The 21,982-nt window shown below is 41.2% G+C and overlaps 1 protein-coding gene across 3 annotated transcripts; it reads left to right on the top strand.

Annotated features, from left to right (window-relative positions):
* Positions 1–3,058: 3,058 nt before the first annotated feature.
* SFPQ (splicing factor proline and glutamine rich) lies at positions 3,059–21,891 on the top strand. Of its 3 annotated transcripts, XM_078157012.1 has the most exons (13): positions 3,059–3,976; positions 4,776–4,964; positions 6,865–7,166; positions 7,499–7,594; positions 9,982–10,178; positions 10,277–10,361; positions 10,686–10,803; positions 11,199–11,244; positions 11,333–11,451; positions 13,838–17,136; positions 20,345–20,389; positions 20,696–20,763; positions 21,794–21,891. In XM_078157012.1, exons 1-10 carry the CDS (start codon positions 3,170–3,172, stop codon positions 13,973–13,975), a joined length of 2,097 nt encoding a protein of 698 aa, XP_078013138.1. In that variant the 5' UTR covers positions 3,059–3,169; the 3' UTR covers positions 13,976–17,136; positions 20,345–20,389; positions 20,696–20,763; positions 21,794–21,891. The 3 variants fall into 3 exon arrangements, with proteins under 3 accessions (XP_078013138.1, XP_078013139.1, XP_020839367.1); XM_078157013.1 differs by lacking the exon at positions 13,838–17,136; XM_020983708.2 differs by having other exon boundaries at positions 13,838–20,389.
* Positions 21,892–21,982: the final 91 nt, after the last annotated feature.

The following is a 21,982-nucleotide window of genomic DNA, read 5'->3' as shown; positions in this document are numbered from 1 at the left end:
TGCCTTAAAAATTGTAAAATGGTGTAGAGAGTTTTAAATAATATTATTATAGTAGCAGCAACACCAACACTAAATTTGAACATAATATTAGTATTGCTGCTATTAATAATATGAAAAATAACTCACAACTATATATCAATTTAAGGCTTACAAAGTGCTGGGTCCTTATAGAGAGGCCAGTCAATAATTTTTTTTTCTTTTTTTAGGCAATTGAGGTTAAGTGACTTGCCCAGGGTCACACAGCTAGTAAGTGTCAAGTGCTTGGTCTGAGGCCACATTTGAACTCAGGTACTCCTGACTTCAGGGCTGGTGCTCTATCCATCGCGCCACCTAGCTGCCCCCAGTCAATAATTTTTTAAAAATTAAATTTTATTTTATTTTATTTTCAGGTCCAAATTCCCTCCCTCCTATCTCCAAAAGGCTCTCCCTCCATTGAGAAATCAAGAAAAACAAAATAAAACAAAACAAATTAAAAAAAAACCCTTTTATAAAGATATATTATCAAGCAAAACAAATCTCTGCATTAGCCAGACAATAATTAAGGAGAATTAGTACATATTGATTATAGGATTCAGAGGTGGAAGGGACCTTAGAAGTTATCTTGTCCATCTACTTCATTCTACAGATAGGTAAACTGAGGCACGATGGCTTTACCCAAGGTCAGAAGAGGTAGCACAGGATTCAAACCATGGGTCTTTGCCTCCAAATCCAGGACTAGTTACAGTACCACTACATCAAATCATATGTCAGAAATACAAACAATCTGTGAGTGTCATGTACTCCGCCCAGTAATAAGGACACATAACTATGCATCTATTTAATGTGCTATGTTACCTAGTCTGGGGAGTGACCAGGGTTACCAGAAGGGTAATGTCTTCATGGTTTGGCAGAATTCTTAAAATGTATCTCTTTTAAGTGGTCGAATACAAATTTCTCTGTTTGGCTTTTGTCCTTCATAACCTGAACCTCTTCCACCTTTCCCATCTTCTTGTACCTTAATCCCCTTTATGTACTGTTGCATTCAGTAACACTGGCCTCCTACCTGCTCCTGGCTCATCTCAAGACTTGGAGTGTTTCCACTGGCTGTCCCCCATTCCTAAAACACTCTCACTCTGTCTCCACAGCTCTGCCTCATAGTTTCTCTGGTTTCTTTCAAAGTCCCACCTTCTGCAAGAAACCTTTCCTGGGCCTCTGTCATTTTAGTGCCTTCCCTTTCAGATTCTCTCCGGTTTATCCATCATATATATCTTGTTTGTACATATTTGTTCAAGTATTCTTTTCCCTGTTAGACAGTGAGCTCCTCGAGGGCAAGGGCTGGGTTTTTTTTTTTGCCTTTCTTTATATGCTCAACAATTGGCACTGTTGCCTGGCCCATAGGTAGATGCTTAGCTGCTGATCAACCTTTTAAAACCTTTAATGATGGATAAACTCACTACCACTAATAGAATCATAGGATTTATAACCATAAAGCACATTAGAGACTATTTTTACATCTGAGGAGACTGACACCCAGAGGGGTTAAGTGACTTGTGTAAGGTCATTGGTAAACTGAGGCAAAGTGGCTCCACTGTAAGTAGCAGAGCTGAGGTCTTCTTCTGACTCCCAATTATCCCTCTTTCTGCTGACACCACTACTGTATCTCCTTTCCACTTATGTTAGGGAGTTTTTCCTCACACTGAAATCTGTTTATTTGGGACATACACTTATTAAACACCTTCTATGTGCAGGGCCTTGTGGATTCAAAAATGGAATTGACAGGGTCCCTCCCCCCTGGAGGAGACAACACCCTAATGGAGGGAGGGGATGGCATGTGCCTGAGGGATGCCATGCGGATGGTCTAAAGGTGAGGGAGAGATCACTTTCATTCTGTGAGACAGGGAATGCTTCAAAATGGAGGGAACAATTGAAAACTGTGACTTGGGTAGAGGGATGAACTCTGTGTGGAGCGAGCAAAGTCAGAGAGATGAGAATTTAATCTGGCTGAAATGCAGAATGAAGGGTAGTATAAGACAAAGCATGAAAAGGAAGCTGGAGCCAGACTGCAAAGGGCCTTGAATGCCAAGTTAAAGTCCTTCATATTTTATTTGCTCCCCATCAGGAAGCCTCTGGAGATGACTTCCACCCCCTTGCTCCTAGTTCTGCCCTTTGGAGCCCAAGGGGTCCCCTCCCCCACCAAGGAGCACACTCGAATCAGGGTAAGTAGAAGTGGCAGTCTTTTGCTAAAGTTTGGCAACCCAGAAAGATGCAAAAGCCTCTGCTGCTCACTTGCCCTGGGGCCCCAGTGCAGATCACTCAAGGTGCCTAGGCTGGAATTTCCACCTTTGTAGCAGCAGGGGCTGGGCGTGGGGAGGGGTCAGACTTAGTTGCTCTTTGGCTCTGATAGTTCCTTAGTGCAGGCTCTTTGGTGGCAGGGGCTGTATTTAAAAAAAAAATTTGTCTGATCCCAGAGCTTAGATGGACCTTTGGCACACAGTAAGTGTTTAATAAATGCTTTTAGTTCATTCTAAGTTCAAAGGCACGAAGAAAGCCCTGAGAATTTGGCCCCTGCGGTTCACATATTTATGAAGGGGTGACTCGCTTGGCTTTCTGGGAAAGCACTGCATTCATTGGAGGCCGGGAGACCACTTAACAACCTGCTGTCAACTTGTCACATACTCTCAGGGCCTCAAGTTTTCTCCAAGTAAAACGAAAGGTGGAAGGATGGATCCTTCCATCTCTAAATCCTGGCTCCCAATACACCGACACGCTTACAGCCTCATTTCTAGACAAGACGCATCAACCACCCCAATCCACTCACACACTCACCCACACCCGCGTCACCCACGAGTGCTCATTCAAATTTCGCCAGCAAATCACAGCAGTCAGAAATCCTTTCCTCTGCTGTTCATTGGCTGGTTCAGAGAAGCAGTCCTGGCACGGGTCCCTCCCCTTAGTAGCGAACCAGTAAGGGAAGACGGGATCGCGTCATCGTGCGGCTGCTTAGCTATTAGTTGAGTTTCCTGTCCGTCTGGCAGCGCAAGGGGCGGGCTCAAAGCCGACGGCCTATATAAAGGGAGGACAAAGGCGGCGCGGCGCTTGTATCCCCCGCCATTTTGTGATCAGCAAGGTGGCCTCCACGTTTCCCGAGCGACTTCTCCGCTTTTGCCTCGCCCGCCCGCTGATTACGGACATGTCCCGGGACCGGTTCCGGAGTCGCGGGGGCGGCGGTGGCGGCTTTCACCGGCGCGGTGGCGGCGGCGGGAGAGGAGGCGGCCTAAGCCATGACTTCCGTTCACCGCCGCCGGGTATGGGCCTGAGCCAGAATCGAGGGCCGCTGGGGCCAGGCCCCGTCCAGACCGGGCCTAAGCCCTCCATCCCGCCGCCTCCGGCGCAGGTACTGGCGCAGCAACAAGCGCAACAGGCGGCCGCAGCAGCGGCAGCGGCTGCTGCAGCAGCCGCGGCGGCTCAGCAGCAACAGGCGTCGTCGCCAGACCCGCCGAAGCCAGGCATCCCTCCCGGCAGCAGCCCCGGACCCACGGTGGGCACCGCCGCGCCGGCCTCTGTCTCCGCGCCATCCGCGCCGCCCCCGGGCTCGGGAGGGCCTCCCGGCCCTGGCTCGGCGGCCTCCCAGGCCTCATCCGGACCGTCGGCCCCTCCTGGGGGGCCTCAGCAGAGCTCGTCGACCCCGGCCTCAGTGTCCTCCGGCGCTAGCGGGGGCCCGCCCCCTCCGCCCCCGGGCGCCACGGGCCCTAAACCCGGTCCGAGTCCTGGCGGGCCCAAAGGGAAGATGCCTGGAGGGCCCAAGCCTGGGGGGCCGGGCATGACTCCGCCTGGAGGACACCCGAAACCTCCACACCGGGGCGGCGGGGAGCCCCGCGGGGGCCGGCAGCACCACCCGCCGTACCACCAGCAGCAGCCTCCGCCGCCGCCCCATCACCAGGGACCCTCGCCCGGCGGGCCTGCGGGCCGCAGCGAAGAGAAGATCTCGGACTCGGAGGTGAGTGAGCGGCGCGTTAAAATGGCGGCTGACGCCGATCCTGCTCCCTTTCCTTTCCCCCCCTCCCCCCCTCGAGCTCTCGGACTCCATTTTGTCGGCATCGAGGTGGCTGGGCGCATGCGTGAGCAGCGCCCGCCAGCCTACTCGCGCGGGGCCTCGCGTGGCGCGAGCGGGCGGGGGTGGGGGTGGGGAGGGGGCCCGAAGACCGCTCGGTGGTTCGGTGACGCGGCGGCGCCATTTTCTTCACCTTAGGGTGTAATGGATCCTAATAGGGCTTGTTCGAGGCTGGACAGGAGGGGGGGAGGCTGGGATGTGATGTAGTAAGATGGCGCTGGTTGGAGGAGGAGGAGCTGGGGGGAAGCTGGGCTGCTGCCCTTTCCGTGTTCTTGCTGCCGCCGGGGAGGTGGGGCCGTGTTCCCCACCGAGGCACTCTCGGTATCCTGCTCTTCCCCCGCCGGCCTGCCTCTGTTTCCCTGCCTTTCCGTTGGGTGTTTGTTTTCGCTTCAGAGTAGTCTTGTAATTATTATCTCCTGCCTGCCCCTCCCCCCCTGCTAACGGGAATGTGATGAAAGGAGGAGAAACCAACCCAGAGGTCAAAATAAATCGGATGCCCCCCGAGTTATTGCCTAGCTGGGAAAATAGCATTTTTTTGGTGAGGGCAGGAGGCAGTGAAAGTTAATTCATAGTAAGATTTCATTCCTCCTTGGCAAGTCTGGAAAAAACATAAATTCTTAGTTTTGTGGGTACTTATCTTAGTCTTGATCGAAAACTCCCCCCCCCCTTTTTTTTTTTCCCTCAGGGCTTTAAGGCAAATTTGTCTTTGTTGAGAAGGCCTGGAGAAAAAACATATACACAGCGATGTAGGTTATTTGTTGGAAATCTGCCAGCTGATATTACAGATGAAGACTTTAAAAGATTATTTGCTAAATATGGAGAACCTGGTGAGGTCTTTATCAACAAGGGCAAAGGATTTGGTTTCATCAAACTGGTGAGTGTGTTTCTGCTCTTTAGTCACTAGAAGATACCTATGTGCAATACAAAACACATTGTATTGTTTTTCATTTTGGCTTTAGGACTTGGGGACACGCTGAAGAGTCCAGAAGTCTGATTTCCATGTGTTGATTCACTTAAAAGACTAGAGTCTCTCTTTTTTTTTTTGGCAGTTGGGGTTAAGTGACTTGCCCAGGGTCACACAGCTAGTGTCAGGTGTTTGGTCTGAGGCTGGATTTGAACTCAGGTACTCCTGACTTCAGGGCCGGTGCTCTATCCACTGCACCGCCTAGCTGCCCCGAGATTGGAGTCTCTTAATGGCTTAGGGTGGGAGTGGGGAATATGTGGCCTTGAGGCTGAAGGTTGCCCCACTCCTGTTTAGGGTGTAGCTAAATGGTATTCAATCATGCCCTTATTGTGGCTTTATCATCTTGAATGGTAACCTTGGCAGAGGTTTTACTGACATAATCTCGGACAGCTAAGGTTTAGGTTTATACAGGCAAACTTCCAAGCCTTGAGTATATGTAAAGAGTTAGGTCTATAGCTCACACAACATCTTTCTTTGATAAAATGTTAAATATTAAGCCAGCAGAAATTGATGCTGCATATTTCTAACATATCTTTAAAATGCACATATTATTGGTACCTAGGCCTTTGGTATAGCTGGTGTGGCATCCTCAAGATGTTCTGTAACATGACGGTCTTAGTTTGGTCCACTAGAGGCAGTGTGCTGTAGTGGAAACAAATCAAGTGTTGGGTCTCCAGGCTCTGCCACTTTAGCTCTATGACCATGAGCAAATAAGTTGTGTGTGATTTCCTGTACTTCATCTTTCTCAATGATAAACATTTGATAGTTAAGCAAATATTTATGCATAGTATGGCATGGAGTTTTGGAGAAAGTCTTGGTTTTTTTTTTCCCCGTTCTAAACATTTTGCCAGACAACCTCCTTCCTCTGTGCCTGCACAACTTGTTTTTCAATTCACCAATGTATTTATGTAATCTGTGAGTGGCCGTGTGGCATAATATCTTATATTTATATATCACTTTAAGGTTTGCAAAATGTTTTGCCTAACTTCATTTAATGGGATGAGCCCTGGGACTTGGTCAGGAGTCACCTGGGTTCAGTTTACTGTGTGATCATGAGCAAATCATTTTGCTTTGGCGATTTTATCATTTTGTACAGAAAAGAATAGAAGTAGTTGTGCTGATCAACTGAGAATGTATTTAAAGCATTTTGTGAACTTTGAAAGTGCTATAGTAACATCACTTTCATAACCCAGTAGACTGTAAGTTTTATCAGGATAGATACTGTTAAGTTTATGTGAACTTTATGTTCCAACACTTCACACGCTATTTTACGTACTTAGATATTTGAGTGAGTCATATCAAATGAGCCCGTTAGGAACAGATAGCAGCTTATATAGTGCTTTAATCTTTACTTACTACTTGGTACACAGCTGTGAGGTGCGTAACATAAGTAACAGGCATTTGTATCATAACAATTTGCAAATCAGTTTTTATGTGCATTTGCCTATGAGTTTCACAACTTTCTGGTGTAGATACTGTAGTTATCTCAGTTTCGTAAATAAAGAAACTGAAGGGATGTGTTTCTGGTCACCCAGGTAGGCCAAATTTTTGAAGACTTCTGAGCCTAAGACTTGTACACAACTTTTAAGACAAGTACACTACTCTGAAGAAGTGAAATCATACAGATGGTAAACCTTGACCTCAAAGTTAGAGCTAGGGTCATTTGACTCCTAGACCAGCATGTTTTTCTGTAGAAAATCCGTTTCTTCACCTTTATTCTTGGGAAATTAAATAAAATTATATAGTTTGTCCCCAATTCAGCATTGTCAGATCCAAGGTTGTTAACATGTTGAATATTTGATATTTTCAGGAATCTAGAGCCCTGGCAGAAATTGCAAAAGCAGAACTTGATGATACACCCATGAGAGGGCGACAACTTCGTGTTCGATTTGCCACACATGCCGCTGCCCTCTCTGTACGAAATCTTTCACCCTATGTTTCCAATGAATTATTGGAAGAAGCATTCAGCCAATTTGGACCTATTGAAAGGGCTGTTGTGATTGTTGATGATCGAGGGAGATCTACAGGAAAAGGCATTGTTGAATTTGCTTCTAAGCCAGCTGCAAGAAAAGCATTTGAACGATGCAGTGAAGGAGTATTTTTATTGACAACGTAAGCCATCTCAAATTTTTAAGTTCTGTTAAATTTAGTACATGAGTATGGTGTAGCACAGAGATGTCAAACATGGTCCACAAGCCTCCTAAGTGAACCTAACCTGAACCAGATTAAAATGTACTTGGCACATCTTTAACAAAAACAATAAAACCACATGTAAATATTAACGTGGGATTTTTCTAAGTCAGTACATGGCGTGCAAGGATCCTTATGTACAGTTTAGTGGTCCCTGTTTCTATTTGAGTTTGGTACCACTAGTATGGGGTTTTTATCTAAAGTGGGTGTGGAAACCTGAATAACTTGGGTGTTTTCTTTTTTTTCCACATTAGAACTCCTCGTCCAGTCATTGTGGAACCACTTGAGCAACTAGATGATGAAGATGGTCTTCCTGAAAAGCTGGCACAGAAGAATCCAATGTATCAAAAGTGAGAGTTATTTTACACTTGAATGTTTCAAAAGGGTTGTGATTTTCCTTTAGAATACATCTCTGTGCCTTACAAGACAGTTATAAGTTGTAGTGGCCTTAAAAAAAGCCACTCATTGGTGGCTAAGTCATTAGTAGACAACTTTTTTTTCTTTCTTCAAAAACCTCTGTGTTTCAGATCCCTAAATAAATAGCCTTTCTAGAGCTTAGGGTCTCTTGTATATCACAAAGGCACTGCAATGTTACTGTAGTGGAGGAATGTTTTATTTTCCTTGTTAAAAAGGGAGATGGGGTGGGAAATGGAATTAAACTATACACTTGCTGCCAAAATTCTAGATGTTGGGGGCCACTAGGTGGCTCAGTGGATAGAGCACTGGCCCTGAAGTCAAGAGGACCTGAGTTCAAATCTAGCCTCAAATCAAACACTTGACACCTACTAGCTATGTGACCCTGGACAAGTCACTTAACCTCAATTGCTTTTAAAAAAAAAACAAAATTCTAGGTGTTTATTAAAAGGATGGTTTTTAATTATAGTTGGATCCAGACCCACTTTAATAACTGGACCAAGGTTCTGGAGATCTCATCCAAGTGATTGAATCAGACTAGGATAATAAGTCTCAGGTGAAATGAGAAGAGTTTTACTCGTGTTTAAAAAGTAAGAAACAATCCTACAGAAATTAGAGTTGGAAGCAACCTCGGTACTCTTCCCTTTTCCCTCTCTACCCCCCTTAATTGAAAGGAATCCACAGAATCTAAGGATTTGAGAGTTAGAAAGGGACTCAGTAGCCATCCAGTCACTGCTCAGGTTTTGGCTTCTACATTACACTGCTGATTTTGTTAATTGTGCAATCTTAATTTAAACTGTCGGATTTTTTCGCACAACCTGTTTCTCCCCATTGTGTGCCTGTGGAGTTTTAAAAATTTGGGATAAAACTTTACATACATCTTTATCAAATCTGATCTTTTTAGGTTCAGCCCAGTAAGCCACCTTTTATGTTATTTTCAGGTCCTGTTTTTCATTCCATTGGCTGTACCTCTTGGTTTAATTGTCTAGTGCAAATTTGATGACCTTGTCATTTGTACCTTTATCCAAATCATGGATAAAAATCCAGCAGGATGGATAAAGTAACACAGGGCCAACCAAGTGCAGATAGCAAAGCAGGATCCGCTGGAGAACTGGCCAAGTTGGAACCCTTGATAACTAGCTATTCTCTTGGGAGTCTGGGCATTGAACTGGTTTTAAATTTTATGTAATCTTATTAATTAGTCCACATGTTTCCCATCTCCTTCAAGCCAAACTCCCTGATTATAGTTTGCAGGCCATTCTCAGGCTAAGAATAGGGTGACAGCGATTCACGTGAAAAACTTGGGGATTCTGGTGGATTGTAAATTGAGTGAAAATATGAGTTACCAGTGTGATGGCCAAAGGGGGAAAAAAAAGCTGTTGTAGTCTTAGCTACATCAGTAGGAGGAGGGTGTCCATAATAAGAGAAGTTAGTTTATAAAATTGTCCTGGTCAGATCACATCTGAAATACTGTATTTGTTTGGAGTGCCCCATTTTATAAATGGCATTAAGAAGCTGAAGTGCATCCAGAGGAGGGTGACCATGAAGTTGTTATGGAAATGGGTTGAAAGAATTGGGGGTCTTTAGCCAAGACATCTTTGAAGCTGTGGAGAAGGCAGGTGGGTCTGCTTTGAAGAGGAGAAAAAAATGAGTCCGAAGGGCAGGTTTTTGACAACCTGTTAGTACCCAAGGGCAAAAAAGGGGTGTAAATGTCTGTTACTATGTCCTTGGATGCCACTTTTTGCTCGCTAATTTTTTTTTTGTAGAACTACTTATTCTGCCTTGTCCAGAATAGTTCAGTTTTAGCACAAAATCTCTTGTCCCCAATTTCTCTTTTGGAACGTCTCCCTTAATCCCATTGAACTATTAGCTCTGATCCCGATTTATCTAAGATGTCTTTGCTAGGACCTAATAATGTATGATGAAAAACTTACTTCCTCTTTTGATAGTGTCCTAGCACACCCTTAGAACTGTATTTGCTCCTACCTATCACTTTTGACTTTGGTTTATATCCTCTTCCCGGGGTGGTTGCTACCGCCTTCATCAGTGGATCTTTCTGTGTGATGATTGATCTGCTGTCTTGCAGATATGTCATTGCCTGTTTCCTTAGAATGTAGTGGCAAATTTCTTAAAATCAATACATGTTCATATGGTGAGGAAGGTGAATGAGAAAGTGCTGACACTTTAAAAAATGTTGCCTAGTTGCTAAATCTCGATCTAACTCTGTGTTGATGATGATTATTGATACAAGCTCTGATAAGATTTTCCAAATCATATATTGCACTTACCAAATGACTTGACAAACTTTAACCGAAATTTTCAGGGAGAGAGAGAACCCTCCACGATTTGCTCAGCACGGCACCTTTGAGTTCGAATATTCCCAGAGATGGAAATCTTTAGATGAAATGGAAAAGCAGCAAAGGGAGCAGGTTGAGAAAAACATGAAAGATGCAAAAGACAAGCTGGAAAGTGAAATGGAAGATGCCTATCATGAACATCAGGCAAATCTTTTACGCCAGGGTAAGTGTGCTCATCTGAGATGAAATTTGGGGTGGTCGTACTTAATTTGTGTATTAACTTACATTTATGGGGGAAAATTTAATTTTTAATATGCCCAGATCTAATGAGGCGTCAAGAAGAGCTGAGACGGATGGAGGAACTTCACAATCAAGAAATGCAGAAACGCAAAGAAATACAGTTAAGGTAGGATTTGTCTAGTAGTTCTAAGGAGATCTGAACTTGTTAAACAACTTGGTATGTTACTTAGCAACCAAGGAGAATACTAGAAAGGACTCCCATTTTCCAGCTGAGCTGAGGCATACAGGTTTGAATGGCTTATCTGGTATTTTATACAACTATATGAGTAGCAGAGCCAGACATCAGCTCGATTCTGAATTCTCCCTCTCCTTTGTTCACTCCTTTGTCCCCCCCCCATGGTGAAACAGCCATCATATTTACTTTTATATGATGATCTCTAGAATGTTCACGTAAATGACTTTGAGATTTAAAACGAGTGCCTTTTTCTAGGCAAGAGGAAGAACGACGTAGAAGAGAAGAAGAAATGATGATTCGCCAACGTGAGATGGAAGAGCAAATGAGACGCCAAAGAGAAGAAAGTTACAGTCGGATGGGATACATGGATCCAGTAAGTGTTTGGAGAATGTTAAAAATTGGTATACCTGTGAACTGAAGTAATAGAAATATATAGAGTAAGATTTATACATTTTATTTCACACTTTCAGGCTTCTGCTTAACCTAATCTTTGTCAGGAGTTTTGGCTTAAGTGTTCAGTACCCTATAGATTGTCCAAAATGGGGGGAAAGGGAAAGGACCCTATATTGAGATCTTGAAGTTAAAGTTAACATTTGACGTGGTGATTTATCTGTAACTATAAATTTTTATAATCCCTGTTTTATCCTACAGTATTGTATCATTCCTTTAGTACTGGAATTGAAAAGTTTTGTCTTTGTTTTTTTAAGTGTGTTGGAAAGTATAATTTTTGCATATTGGTAACTAAGCATTAACATATTTTCTTTACAGCGCGAGAGAGAGATAAGAATGGGTGCAGGAACAATGAACATGGGAGGTAAAAATTAAAAATGTATATTTCTTTAAACAGCATTAGTTGACTGAGTAATTGGATTCAAATTATAACTGGTGTTTTTGTTTCTTAGATCCCTATGGCTCAGGGAGCCAGAAATTTCCACCTTTAGGTGGTGGTGGCATAGGTTATGAGGCCAGCCCTGGAGTTCCACCAACAGCCTTGAGTGGTTCCATGATGGGAAGTGACATGGTAACGTATCTTCTGGGGACTTAATGAGGGAATTTCTCATTTTCACCTTTTTTAAATTTTTTTTTTTTAAAGCAGATGACTTTGAACTTTCTTTAGTTCCCCTAGTCTTTGTAAATAGTGATGGAAGATTAGTGTGGCGATATATATATATATATATATGTGTATATATATATATATATAGAAAGCTTTTTCAGCTGTGTGGTAACTTAGCTGAAGATAAGGTTGCCAATAATGGAATCGGAAACATGCTTTCTGGAATATTTGCAGTTTTCTTTGGCATTTTAAATGGGTTTGAAGTCTTCATTCTGTTGCTGATGCACTTTTGATTTAGTGCGCGGCAACCCCAAATTCCTAGTGTTAGTGAACATACCAGATTACTCTGTATCTAAGTAGGAGTAATCACATGGCAAAGTATCATTTTTGTAAGCTGGTATTTGCCATATGCATTAGAATCATAGTTTGTAGCTTTAGGCATGTTTTAGTGATAGGACTCTGGCCTTTATTTGCTGTGTCTTCTATCATATGACAAGAGAATTCTGATTGTGTTCTGACTCGTCGTTTCCCACTTGTTGGGTCTGTCTGTGGTTACAGCCTCTTAATTCAACTTACATCTCCATTTTGTTCAAGGGTACATTTAAGACTGTAGATTATTTAACATACTAATTGTGTGCTCTTGATCTGAGCCCTCTTGATGCTATCGTGATATAGTTTCACTACTGATAGCTTACAAGAATGCTTGGGAATAATAATTTGAACTGATTTGAGTGGTTGCATTAGGCTTTCACCATCCTTATAAACTACACTGTGGCATTAGAAGGGTTTAGAGGGCGATTTAAAAAAAATTTCAGGGGATCTTTGAGATCACTTTTCGGCTCCGGTGAGCTGCTGTGGCTTACCAGATCATCTCTTTACATTAAAGTGAATTAGATAACTTGAGGTCAGTTTAGCATTATGGCCTTTTCATAAATTTGTTAGCCTTTTTGAGAATAAAAAGGAAAAGATTTCATGCTTTAGTTTAACATTTTGAGTGGTTTAGTAAAACCCAGAGCACCTTCCTGCTTACTATTCACTAAAGTGCTAATAAAAGGTGCCTGTCAAATTTGTAGCAAAAATTTGATAGTGTTGTTCCTGTGGACAAGGTTCTGTGTTCCATATAGCTCGTGGTAACACGTCACTTAATGGCTGCTCTTGTGTTCTTAGTTGCAATTAAAATTAATCACAAAAAGCCAGAAAATCTTGCAGATTTTAACAGTCCACTACTTAGAAGAATTAAAGCCAGTCTTTACAATATCTCTAGTATTTTGAAAGATTCTTTTCTTAGTTGTTGGTATTAGTTGTAGAAGCAGTAAATAACGATTCTACTCTATTTTTAGTAGTTGATGGGATAGTGGTTGATATCTAATTTTATTTGAAATGCAACTCTACACAAGTTAGGCTTCCGTGCTCCTTTTTACTTGGTTAAAAAATACCTGACATTAGAAGCAGTCTTGAAATCACTGCTTTATTGCAGTCATTTGGGCTTGTTGGTACAGCTGTGTGGGAGATGCCAATAAAGCCTTGAAATCACAGCGAAGTTCCGAAGTGGACTTTCACAAGACCTGGGGAAATGTTGGGTTGTTTAATTGGATGCACCTCACTCCTGTGTCTTTAGTTAGCTTGAAACAGTCAGATAGTACTGTGAAATTCTATCTGGCTATGTAGCTATGGCTCTGAAGTGAGAATATGGCAACAAGTTTTTATTAAGTTACTGTGCTGGTTAGGTTAAATCATTAAATCCATTAGTCTCTTATGCTTTTTCTTTTTGTAGTCCAGTAGCACTGTATTAAAACTTTCAACCTTTTAAGACATCTGCAGCTTAGTCAGCAGATCTGTCTTAAGCCCATCTCGAAAAGCACAAGCTCTCTAATGCAGCACATGCCACTAACTGGTGAGTAGGCCTTTCATGTCAACTCAATACTGAGTGAATTGAATCTTTCTGGTTAGGCTTTCTTGGAAATTGACTGGAGTCAACTAAATTTCTCTGCTCAGACCTTGAGTATGCAAGCTTCTCTCTGGGTTAATGAGGTGTGAAAATTTCTAGAACTCATTTTTGGAATGGGTATTCACATCTGCACTAATACTTAAATTTTTTAGCACTACAGGGAAGATCTGTTCTTTGAAACACAGGTGTATGAGAATGGATCAAGTGGGAACATACCTCAAGGCATGTATTACCATAAACTAATTTTCAAATTACCCTTTTTTCCTTTCTATGTTCCCGGTACCTGTGGATCGACTCAATGGTGATTGTATCGACGAACGTTGACTACGGAACCTTCTAAAAATATTTACTTAACACACATGGACATCAACTACATATAATGAACTGTTAATACTGTTCCAATAGCGTACTGAGCGCTTTGGGCAGGGAGGAGCTGGGCCTGTGGGTGGGCAAGGCCCTAGAGGAATGGGACCTGGAACTCCAGCAGGATATGGTAGAGGGAGAGAAGAATATGAAGGCCCAAACAAAAAGCCCCGATTTTAGATGTGATATCTAGGCTTTCATTCCAGTTTGTTTTTTGTCTTTTCTTGTTTAGACACCGATCTTTTTAATTCTTGCATTTTAGTAAGAAAGCTACATTTTTATGGATGTTAGAAATTTATTGACCTAATACTTGTAAATGGTCTGTTTGGGCGAGGAAAATTATGTAATGCAGTGTTTCAAAAAGGGAGAAAATCTAGCTTTTTTTTGATGTATAACGTCCCTAAAGTTATGGCAGTGTACCGTGTGCCACTGAATTCCCAACGTGTACCAATTTTTTTTACTGTGCTTCAAATAAATAGAAAAAACTAGCTATAAATTTGATCTTTAATTTTGCCATTCATGCTTTCATCATATTAGGTCAGGGAATACACCTTGCAAGTTTAAGACTCTTGGCCTTTGAAAGGTACTTTTCATTTGTGGGATGATCTATTTAGAGGCAAGTTTTCTTTCCACAAATGGTTCTAGTTTTAAAGAAGTAACGGTTACTGAAAGAATAGTAATTATTTGCTTGCTGTGCATTACACATTATACAGCAATGAGGATAAGCTGTCTTGAGTATTTTGGAGATGGTGATGTAAGTTGAAGCAGAACTGTAAATCTTCTGCAGGAATATGTATCAAGATTATGGAATGGGTTTTAGAACTGCTGGTGGCGGGAGGAGGGTGGGCTGGCTGAGTTTTTTTTAAATAGCCCTATCTATGACTTTTACCCTGTGCTTAGTAGTTTTTAAAGTTGGGAAAAAATAGGTCATTTCACCCCTCCTTTTACCCCAAGACCAAACCCTAAAGAATGGCTTGTATTGACTTCTTCCAAATTAAAGATTGTTAAATGTGAAGACTTCATGCATTACTTTTAAGTGGCTCTATAAACAGGGAATGTGTGTTCTGCCTGAAATAGTTAACCTACCAGAGAAAGCTGCAAGGTAGTTGAATGACCTAAAGCAGGGGAGAACCATGCAAATTTGTACTCTGTAACTTACAGCTCCTTGTGCTACTTCTGTTGGGCAAAATACAGCATAGGTATACTAAACCTAGAAGCTTCAAGAACCTAGCAGATCTCTTTTCTGAGAGCTAGTGGTGATCACATTCAGGGCTGTAAATTAAGTATTGAATTGTAGATCTGGCAGATATCCCTATAGTTGCTATTTGGTGTTATCAGATAAAGTAGCACTAAATCTAGAGGGCATAGCTCTTGCTACACAGTACAAATGTTACTCCCTTTTAAAGCTTTTCGAGTGTTTTTCGATGGTGTTGCCAGTTAATTGTCAACTTCATTGAATCCTTCACTCTAGAGTATCTCATGATGTAATATTAATGTAGTTGGTTGCCTGTGAGTGCTGGGAGCCTGACTTCCCAGTGTTAAATACATTAGCAGAGGTGTGACCATCCTGCTTTGACTGGTTTGGCACTGTTCTTAGTTATGTATTTCAAAACTTGTATATTATATATAGCTGTTCTATGGTATTATTCTCCCTCTTCCTCTTCTTGTTTTCCCCCCCGTGGTACTAATTGGCAAATGTGAAATTCTAAGCCAAACCTTTGTTAAAAGGCTAAAGCTTAGTTCTGTAGTTTGCCTATGTATGAAGGCAGACTTTTTGTTAAAATAATTGGGCTCTTGAGCAATGGTGAGTTAGTAAGTCCCCAAATGTAAAGACTAGCGAAGCAAGTCTCATGACCAAAATACTAGTAGTTACTGGATGCATACAATGTGCTTAATTGAGGTAGACTCTTTGATATTGGCTAATCTTATGCTCATTCCTATTTTCCACCAAGTTATAAGGAGAGGGAAATTGACTTTCTACCATCTTAAGTTTAGGAAGTTTTGCCCTATCAGTGACACATGAGATCTTCTCTGGACACATATCTCTTGGCTTGAAAGCAGTCCCATTAGAACTTGGTTAAATTGTAGTAAGGACCCAGCTAATTACCAAAAAAACTATTCAAACTATTCGTGGGACACCCAAAGAGGGTGAACTTGATTGTGGGGGGGTGGGGGATGGCGGGGAAATTGGGAAGTCTGCCTGTAAAATTAATGTTTCAGTTTATTTTTCAGATTACATGCCTTTCTTTATAAAAGAGATGCTGGCACAGACCCTAAAATAAGCTTTAAGTAGTACTGTACCTTTGAAGAGTGGTAAAGGATGCTAATGGATAACCTGAAAGTTGTGGCTTTTGATACCCTTATCTTGGGCAGTAAAATTGCTAAACATAGTTTAGCAAAGAACTGTTCAGTTCAACTGACATTTGACTTGTAATGTTAACAGCAGTGTACCAAGTGTTGTGAACTGCTCAAAATTGACTTTCAAAAAGTTCTTTTGAGATCCTTTGTGCTAAACAGGTGTAAGTTAGTCTTAACTAATTTGAATTTAAATCATTTTAAAAGGAAGTTTTCTAAAAGCTTGATTCACATGGGTTTGGAGAAGGGTGGTGATTAGCCTAGTCCATAATTATTGGGTTTTGGTAGTTTCTAATCTATTAATAGTCATTGTTAGCCATTTTTCTCCTTTAAAAAAAAAACACCCTTTTCACACATACCCCTCCCCTTCCAACTCTTTCATTCCCTTTTCACTTTTCTCCCTTACTCATAATTTTGATTTGAATTGGGCTTTAAGAGGACCACTGGTGCTTTCTATGCAGCATAATTTTTAAGTATACTTCAATCCTCTTAATCTTAAACTGCATTCTGTAGAACCCCCAACTCTGGGTAGATTTAGCAGTTAGGTAGTAAATAAGCTTAATGTATTTGCACACAGTCCCATGAAATTGTAATCCTCTTTGCTTAGTACATTAAGCATCCTTTTTAAACTTGTAGGAACATAATCCCACAGCTGCATAGATGCATTATACCATTTTAACATAAACAGATTACAATTTATGAGAAATTGTAACATTACATCTGTGAGGCTTTATGTGGCATTTTATGGTAGATTAAAATCTAGATTCTTGGCTTCTCCTTGGCAGCCACTTTATTGTGGCAGAAAGTTTTTCTGGTATTCTTGGACTGCAATTGTGCAAGTAGTGGCCTGCTACATAACTGCATTTAGCCAGCATTTCTGCAGTGCGTAACTGTGAGGAACGTAGTACCGCAAATGGCAATGGACATTAGGACCCGGATGTAGTATTCCTGCTTGCTCCAAGATTCTCATTGCCGACTGCATACAGGTAGGTAACAAGCAATATAATCTAACTTGGTGACTTGCTATGTACTTTTATTCTGTGGGCATTCTGACATCACACTTCTGATAATGAAATTACAGTGCAGCACCCAACACTTGTATGTTGAAGTTAGCTTTCATCAAAACTGCGTGGGTTTCGGGTTAGAGCTGTAATGTAAGCAGAATTCAGTGCTGTATTGCAATTCTGAGAAAAACTGCAAACCTCTGATGCCTTGGTATCTGACTCAGTTGTGTGGCTTTCTTTGGTTTCCTTGTATGACTCTGAAGATAAAATCGAATACTGCAGCTCTGGGGAAGAGGGGGTACATAACCAAAAAACCGTACTTAGGTACAGTTGGGTACTCTTAGAATCTTGAAACAGACTTTATAGCATGTTGTCTTCCGTAGCAGCAAACTGACCCGACCAGGTCAGCATGGGTAGACTGTTCATTATACCATCTTGGTGTAACCATTTCTGTAGGATAAGTGAATTAAGATACAAAATACAGTTTACTGTATTGTGCATATTTTTAAAAGGGGGCTCCTTGGGAACTCTGCTTGTTAATAATGGGTTCAAGTGGGAATCTTCCAGTGTGAACAGTTCTCTAGTTTGTGGCTTGTCCAAATCTGTCTTATACATTTAAATGCTGAGGTGTTGGGTGGGAGGACGTTGGTATGGCATATTCATTTGCCTGTAGTAGAAAAAAATCTGGGAATCATGGCTTCCCAGTAATTGCCAACAGTTGAACCAAATCTGGGAATCATGGCTTCCCAGTAATTGCCAACAGTTGAACCAAATCTGGGAATCATGGTTTCCCAGTTTAAAAAACTCGTCGTGATGTAGAATGAATATAATCTTTAGAACAGTCTTGTGAACTTGTCTCTGATTAGCTTTAGGAATGTGATGGTTCTAAACTCAAATTGCCAGAAAATGCAAGTCTTCCAAAGCACCTTCTTACTGTTCGGGAAGGATGGACTTAAGCTTGTATCCATTGTTGTTTTAGAATTTGAAGTTTTAACTTAAATCCCTGAGCTGGTTCTTGGCTAATGCATAAGAACAGGTTTCAGGTGTATTGATTTCTGCTTTGTAACTGCAAAGTTGTGACAACTCTGCATGAATGCTGGTGTAGACTTTCCTTGACCTGAGAATTTTTTCTTCAATTGTATTTCCTAGCAAAATAGTTTGCTCATTAGCAAAGTTTCCAAACTGAAGACAGATCTGTACTTTGCTCTCTAATCCATTCAAGCAAGTAGTTTCTGTACTTTTGATGTCTCTTAATGAATAGTTTAGCTCACTGTAGTAGTAACATGATGTAGCTTGTATTTCTGTTGCTGAGCAGGTGACATCAGTGTCACTAAATCTGGCTTCTAACACTATGGGGTTTTCTGTGCATTAAAAAATGTTAAATCGGTGGCCATATTTGCTACCGTATCACTAGTGCTTGAATGTTTTTTTAGGATTTATTTTTCATTAGTCAGTATGCTCTAGGTGCATATACTTGACATAACAGTTTGGACTTTAGGAACATCATGAAGGGGTTTATCACTTTGCTTTGTTCTTCATCCTTGAAACTGATTGGGTTTTCACTCTTACAGAACAAGCAGCCTGTGACATAAATGGGTTTCCATTTGCTTTAGTTATCAAATGTGAATCTCAGTGCAGTAGGTCTCCCCACCCAGAAAAAAATATAAACCTCAGCCAAAAAAGTTGGGAATAAGTGGGTTTCAGTAATGGAAATACCAAGGTGTTTGCATTGTATTTCATGGTTTTACATTACCATTCAAAACTGAACAGGTGCTTTTAAAATTTAAACAATTTGAAGCTCAGAGGTGTGATGCCAGAATGTATTTGAGTACTTGTTAGGCCCTTGGAAACAAGATAATGGTGCTGTTTGAAAGATGAAATACAACGGGTGCTTTTACTGAGAATACTGTAAAGCTACATACGAAGTATGGATGATGGTTGCAGTTTCCCCAATACTTAACAGATGCGTGTGACTCGTTTTTTGGACTCTAGCTTTAATGGGGGGTTGCATGTCTCCTATTGTTAATCATTGTTAGCTGCAGTGACATGATTTGCAAGACCTGAGTTTTATTGCCTTTCCCTAAAATGTTATGGGGCATGTTTTTGGAGAGCCATGCTGTTTGTTCTGGACCTTATTTGCTGATATGTCAGTGCTCTGTCAGCTAGTACAGTTCTCAAATGGCTGCCTACTAGGGAAAGAATCTGGAGGATTCACTACTCCTTTTTCATCTGTCATTGCTGCTAGATAATGATTGGCAATTAAAAGACTTAACTGTGGAAACCCCACAGTCATCTGAAAAACCCATCACATAAAATGTTGCTTTAAAACACCAGTGCTGACAAAGTTGGGTTCCCCCTTTCCCCCTCCTTCCCCTCCTCCCCCGGGTGAGATGGGCTGGATAGAGTAGGACAATCTGGAGAGGGGTTGGATGCAAAAAGATATAGTATCCCTTATGGATGGTACATGTGCAACAGGGAATTTGGGAGGAAGAAAAGCTTGGAATTGGAACTTGAATTAAGGCTGATCTTGTTTTTGTGCACTGTGGGCCTGCATTGTGAATGTGATGTCCTCTCCCTCTGATGAGGAAGGCCATGTATTACTCAGGTTCCCTTGGTGTGGCATTGTTAGTCTGCCCTAATATAAAAGCCCAGTGAGGACTTTAGGGGAAGGGGAGAAGGGAGCTGTCCAGAATGAAGGGGCAACAGCTGAAGTATCTGAGACTTGAAATGGGGAGGGCACTCTTGAACAGGTTCTGCTGAGATTGGTCAGTCTGCCTGATTGATGGTAGAAGGTAATACAGGAAAGGTGCTTTCTTATAGTAAAGAGCAGGGCTTGATGATGTTAGGGTAAAAGTTGTCACATACCTTCACATAAGGGATAGTATATTTTGGGTTGCAATCAAACTACTGTGCTCAGACTGGTGAAAGTAGCAGTTTAGGGATTCTGTATTTAAAAGGAAGTGTTCTTCACTCTTAATTCAGTTGCCTACTCTTGGACATCATCTTTACAATAATTATGTAAACTAGACTATCTGCCCCATAAGTTTCTTTCTCCTACTATTTTCATAATGCCATAATTTGCCCCCAATTTACTGATCTTTATCTTTGGAATTTTTACCTTTTAAATTGTGAAATTACTAGCATTTTTGGATCTTTGGCTTTTATAATAACATTGTTTATTATTCTTTAGGTAAGAATGGTTGGTGTAGGCTGAAAACAGTGCTCATCCATTGAGGTAAGTTTAGCTGCTTTTTTGAACTGTGGAAATCTTCAAGTTTATTTGTATGTGATAATTATTGATTTCCAAAAGGTGTAATGTTCAACTTTAAGTTCTGACAACTTGTCTTCGTTGTTTGGTAGGAGAACTTAAAATCATGGAATCATTCCAGTCATTAGAAGCTTATCCCAGTTCTTAGGAGTAGTGATGAGGGCTTTTCCCCTGGTTAAGTCATCCTTTGCTGCTCACCTGAAGATCTAGAAAGGGATATTTTCATAGTGACTTGTTTGTGCTTAGTGACTAATATTACCCTTTTGGTTTTAGTCTTCAGTACAACTTGAGCACATCCAGAGTGTGAACCTTGATCACCCACCCAACCAATTAATAAATAGGTAAGTTGAAGGTGTGCTATATCACCTACTTTTCTGAAAAGACAGTAACTTTGCTGAATACCCAGACCTGAGGATTCATCACAAATGTATAATGTAATAGGAAGTCTTAATGATGAGAATTAGCCATCTTTTGCTTTTTTATTAGGTTGTAAGCTCTTTGGGGGCAGTAGAACTGTTCTGCATTTTTTGTGTCTGGAACATACTAGGCACTTAAATTTATTGTTTGATTAATTTTAGTTTTGTAGCACAGAGCCTAACATAGGTGCTTCTAGTAAATGTCTATTTTTTGTTACGTCAGTGCCTTGTTTTTGCCATGATTTGAGATGAAACTCTAAATTGTCATCACTCCTTGTTTTTGTGAATATAACTGGTTTTTAAAATAAGGAATTTTTTTAAAAAAACTTATTTCAAATTGCTTATTCTTCCCCTCTACCCTGAGAGGTTGTAAGACAGTTTAAATTGATTTTGGTTCCAAAGTCAGGTCCCAGTCCTCCCTTCCCTGCGGCATACACATAATACCAGGGTACTGTGAAAAGCTCTTTGTCCTTGTTTTTCAAACTGCATGGGAATGTGTACGAGAGTAAAGGGGGAAAGGATTCTCAGCCAGTTGGGAATGGATTTTTTACAGGTGGAATTAACTGCCAGTTAAAGGAAGACCATCCAAATGCTAGGCTAAGCAGTTTAGATTGTATTAAGAAGGCAGTAGAAAGGCTTTGGAGGTTTTTGAACAGGGTGAATGAAGATGATAGAGACTGATACAGGATGGAGAGAAACTTCAGTAATCCAGATGTTGAAACACACAGTGATCCTGGACTTAGTCACTCTATTAGAAGATGCTTTCCTACTTGGATAATTCCGTACTGTCAATCTTAGTGGCATATGGAAAATATTGGCCACTTTTCCTGTGCATGAGGCTTGATGTTTGATGTTAACCAATTTTTTAGCTGACTTTAGTGAATACTTTGACACATTAGTATTTTAAGTAGTTTTTAAAGCTTTTGGGATAATGGTGTTTTTTTTGAATTTACAGGAGCAAGGAAGGGAACAGTTTTGGAAATCCACAAACCAATGAAGAAGAGCCAGGATTATTGAAGGAATTTATTCTTAATAAAAAAGTTTGAATCCATACCTTAGTAGTTCTGCTTTTAGTAGAGAACATGTTTTAGTAAATCTGGTTGGCAAGAGCACATGGTCCGTCCAGTATGGCCCCTGGCAGTTC

This window comes from Phascolarctos cinereus, unplaced genomic scaffold (genome assembly GCF_003287225.1).
Source record: "Phascolarctos cinereus isolate Bilbo 61053 unplaced genomic scaffold, phaCin_HiC Scaffold_726;HRSCAF=1367, whole genome shotgun sequence".
In the NCBI taxonomy this organism is placed as follows: Eukaryota; Metazoa; Chordata; class Mammalia; order Diprotodontia; family Phascolarctidae; genus Phascolarctos; species Phascolarctos cinereus.
The sequence above is the reverse complement of the archived record's forward strand: the minus strand, read 5'-3'. Positions and strand labels throughout refer to the sequence as shown.

Bases quoted from the DNA above. Each gene is read 5' to 3' on its own strand.
- SFPQ (XM_078157012.1), top strand. From the start codon at position 3,170: ATGTCCCGGGACCGGTTCCGGAGTCGCGGGGGCGGCGGTGGCGGCTTT. The intron at 3,977-4,775 runs GTGAGTGAGCGG...TTTTTCCCTCAG, and splicing joins AGAAGATCTCGGACTCGGAG to GGCTTTAAGGCAAATTTGTC. The intron at 11,245-11,332 runs GTAAAAATTAAA...TTTGTTTCTTAG, and splicing joins AGGAACAATGAACATGGGAG to ATCCCTATGGCTCAGGGAGC.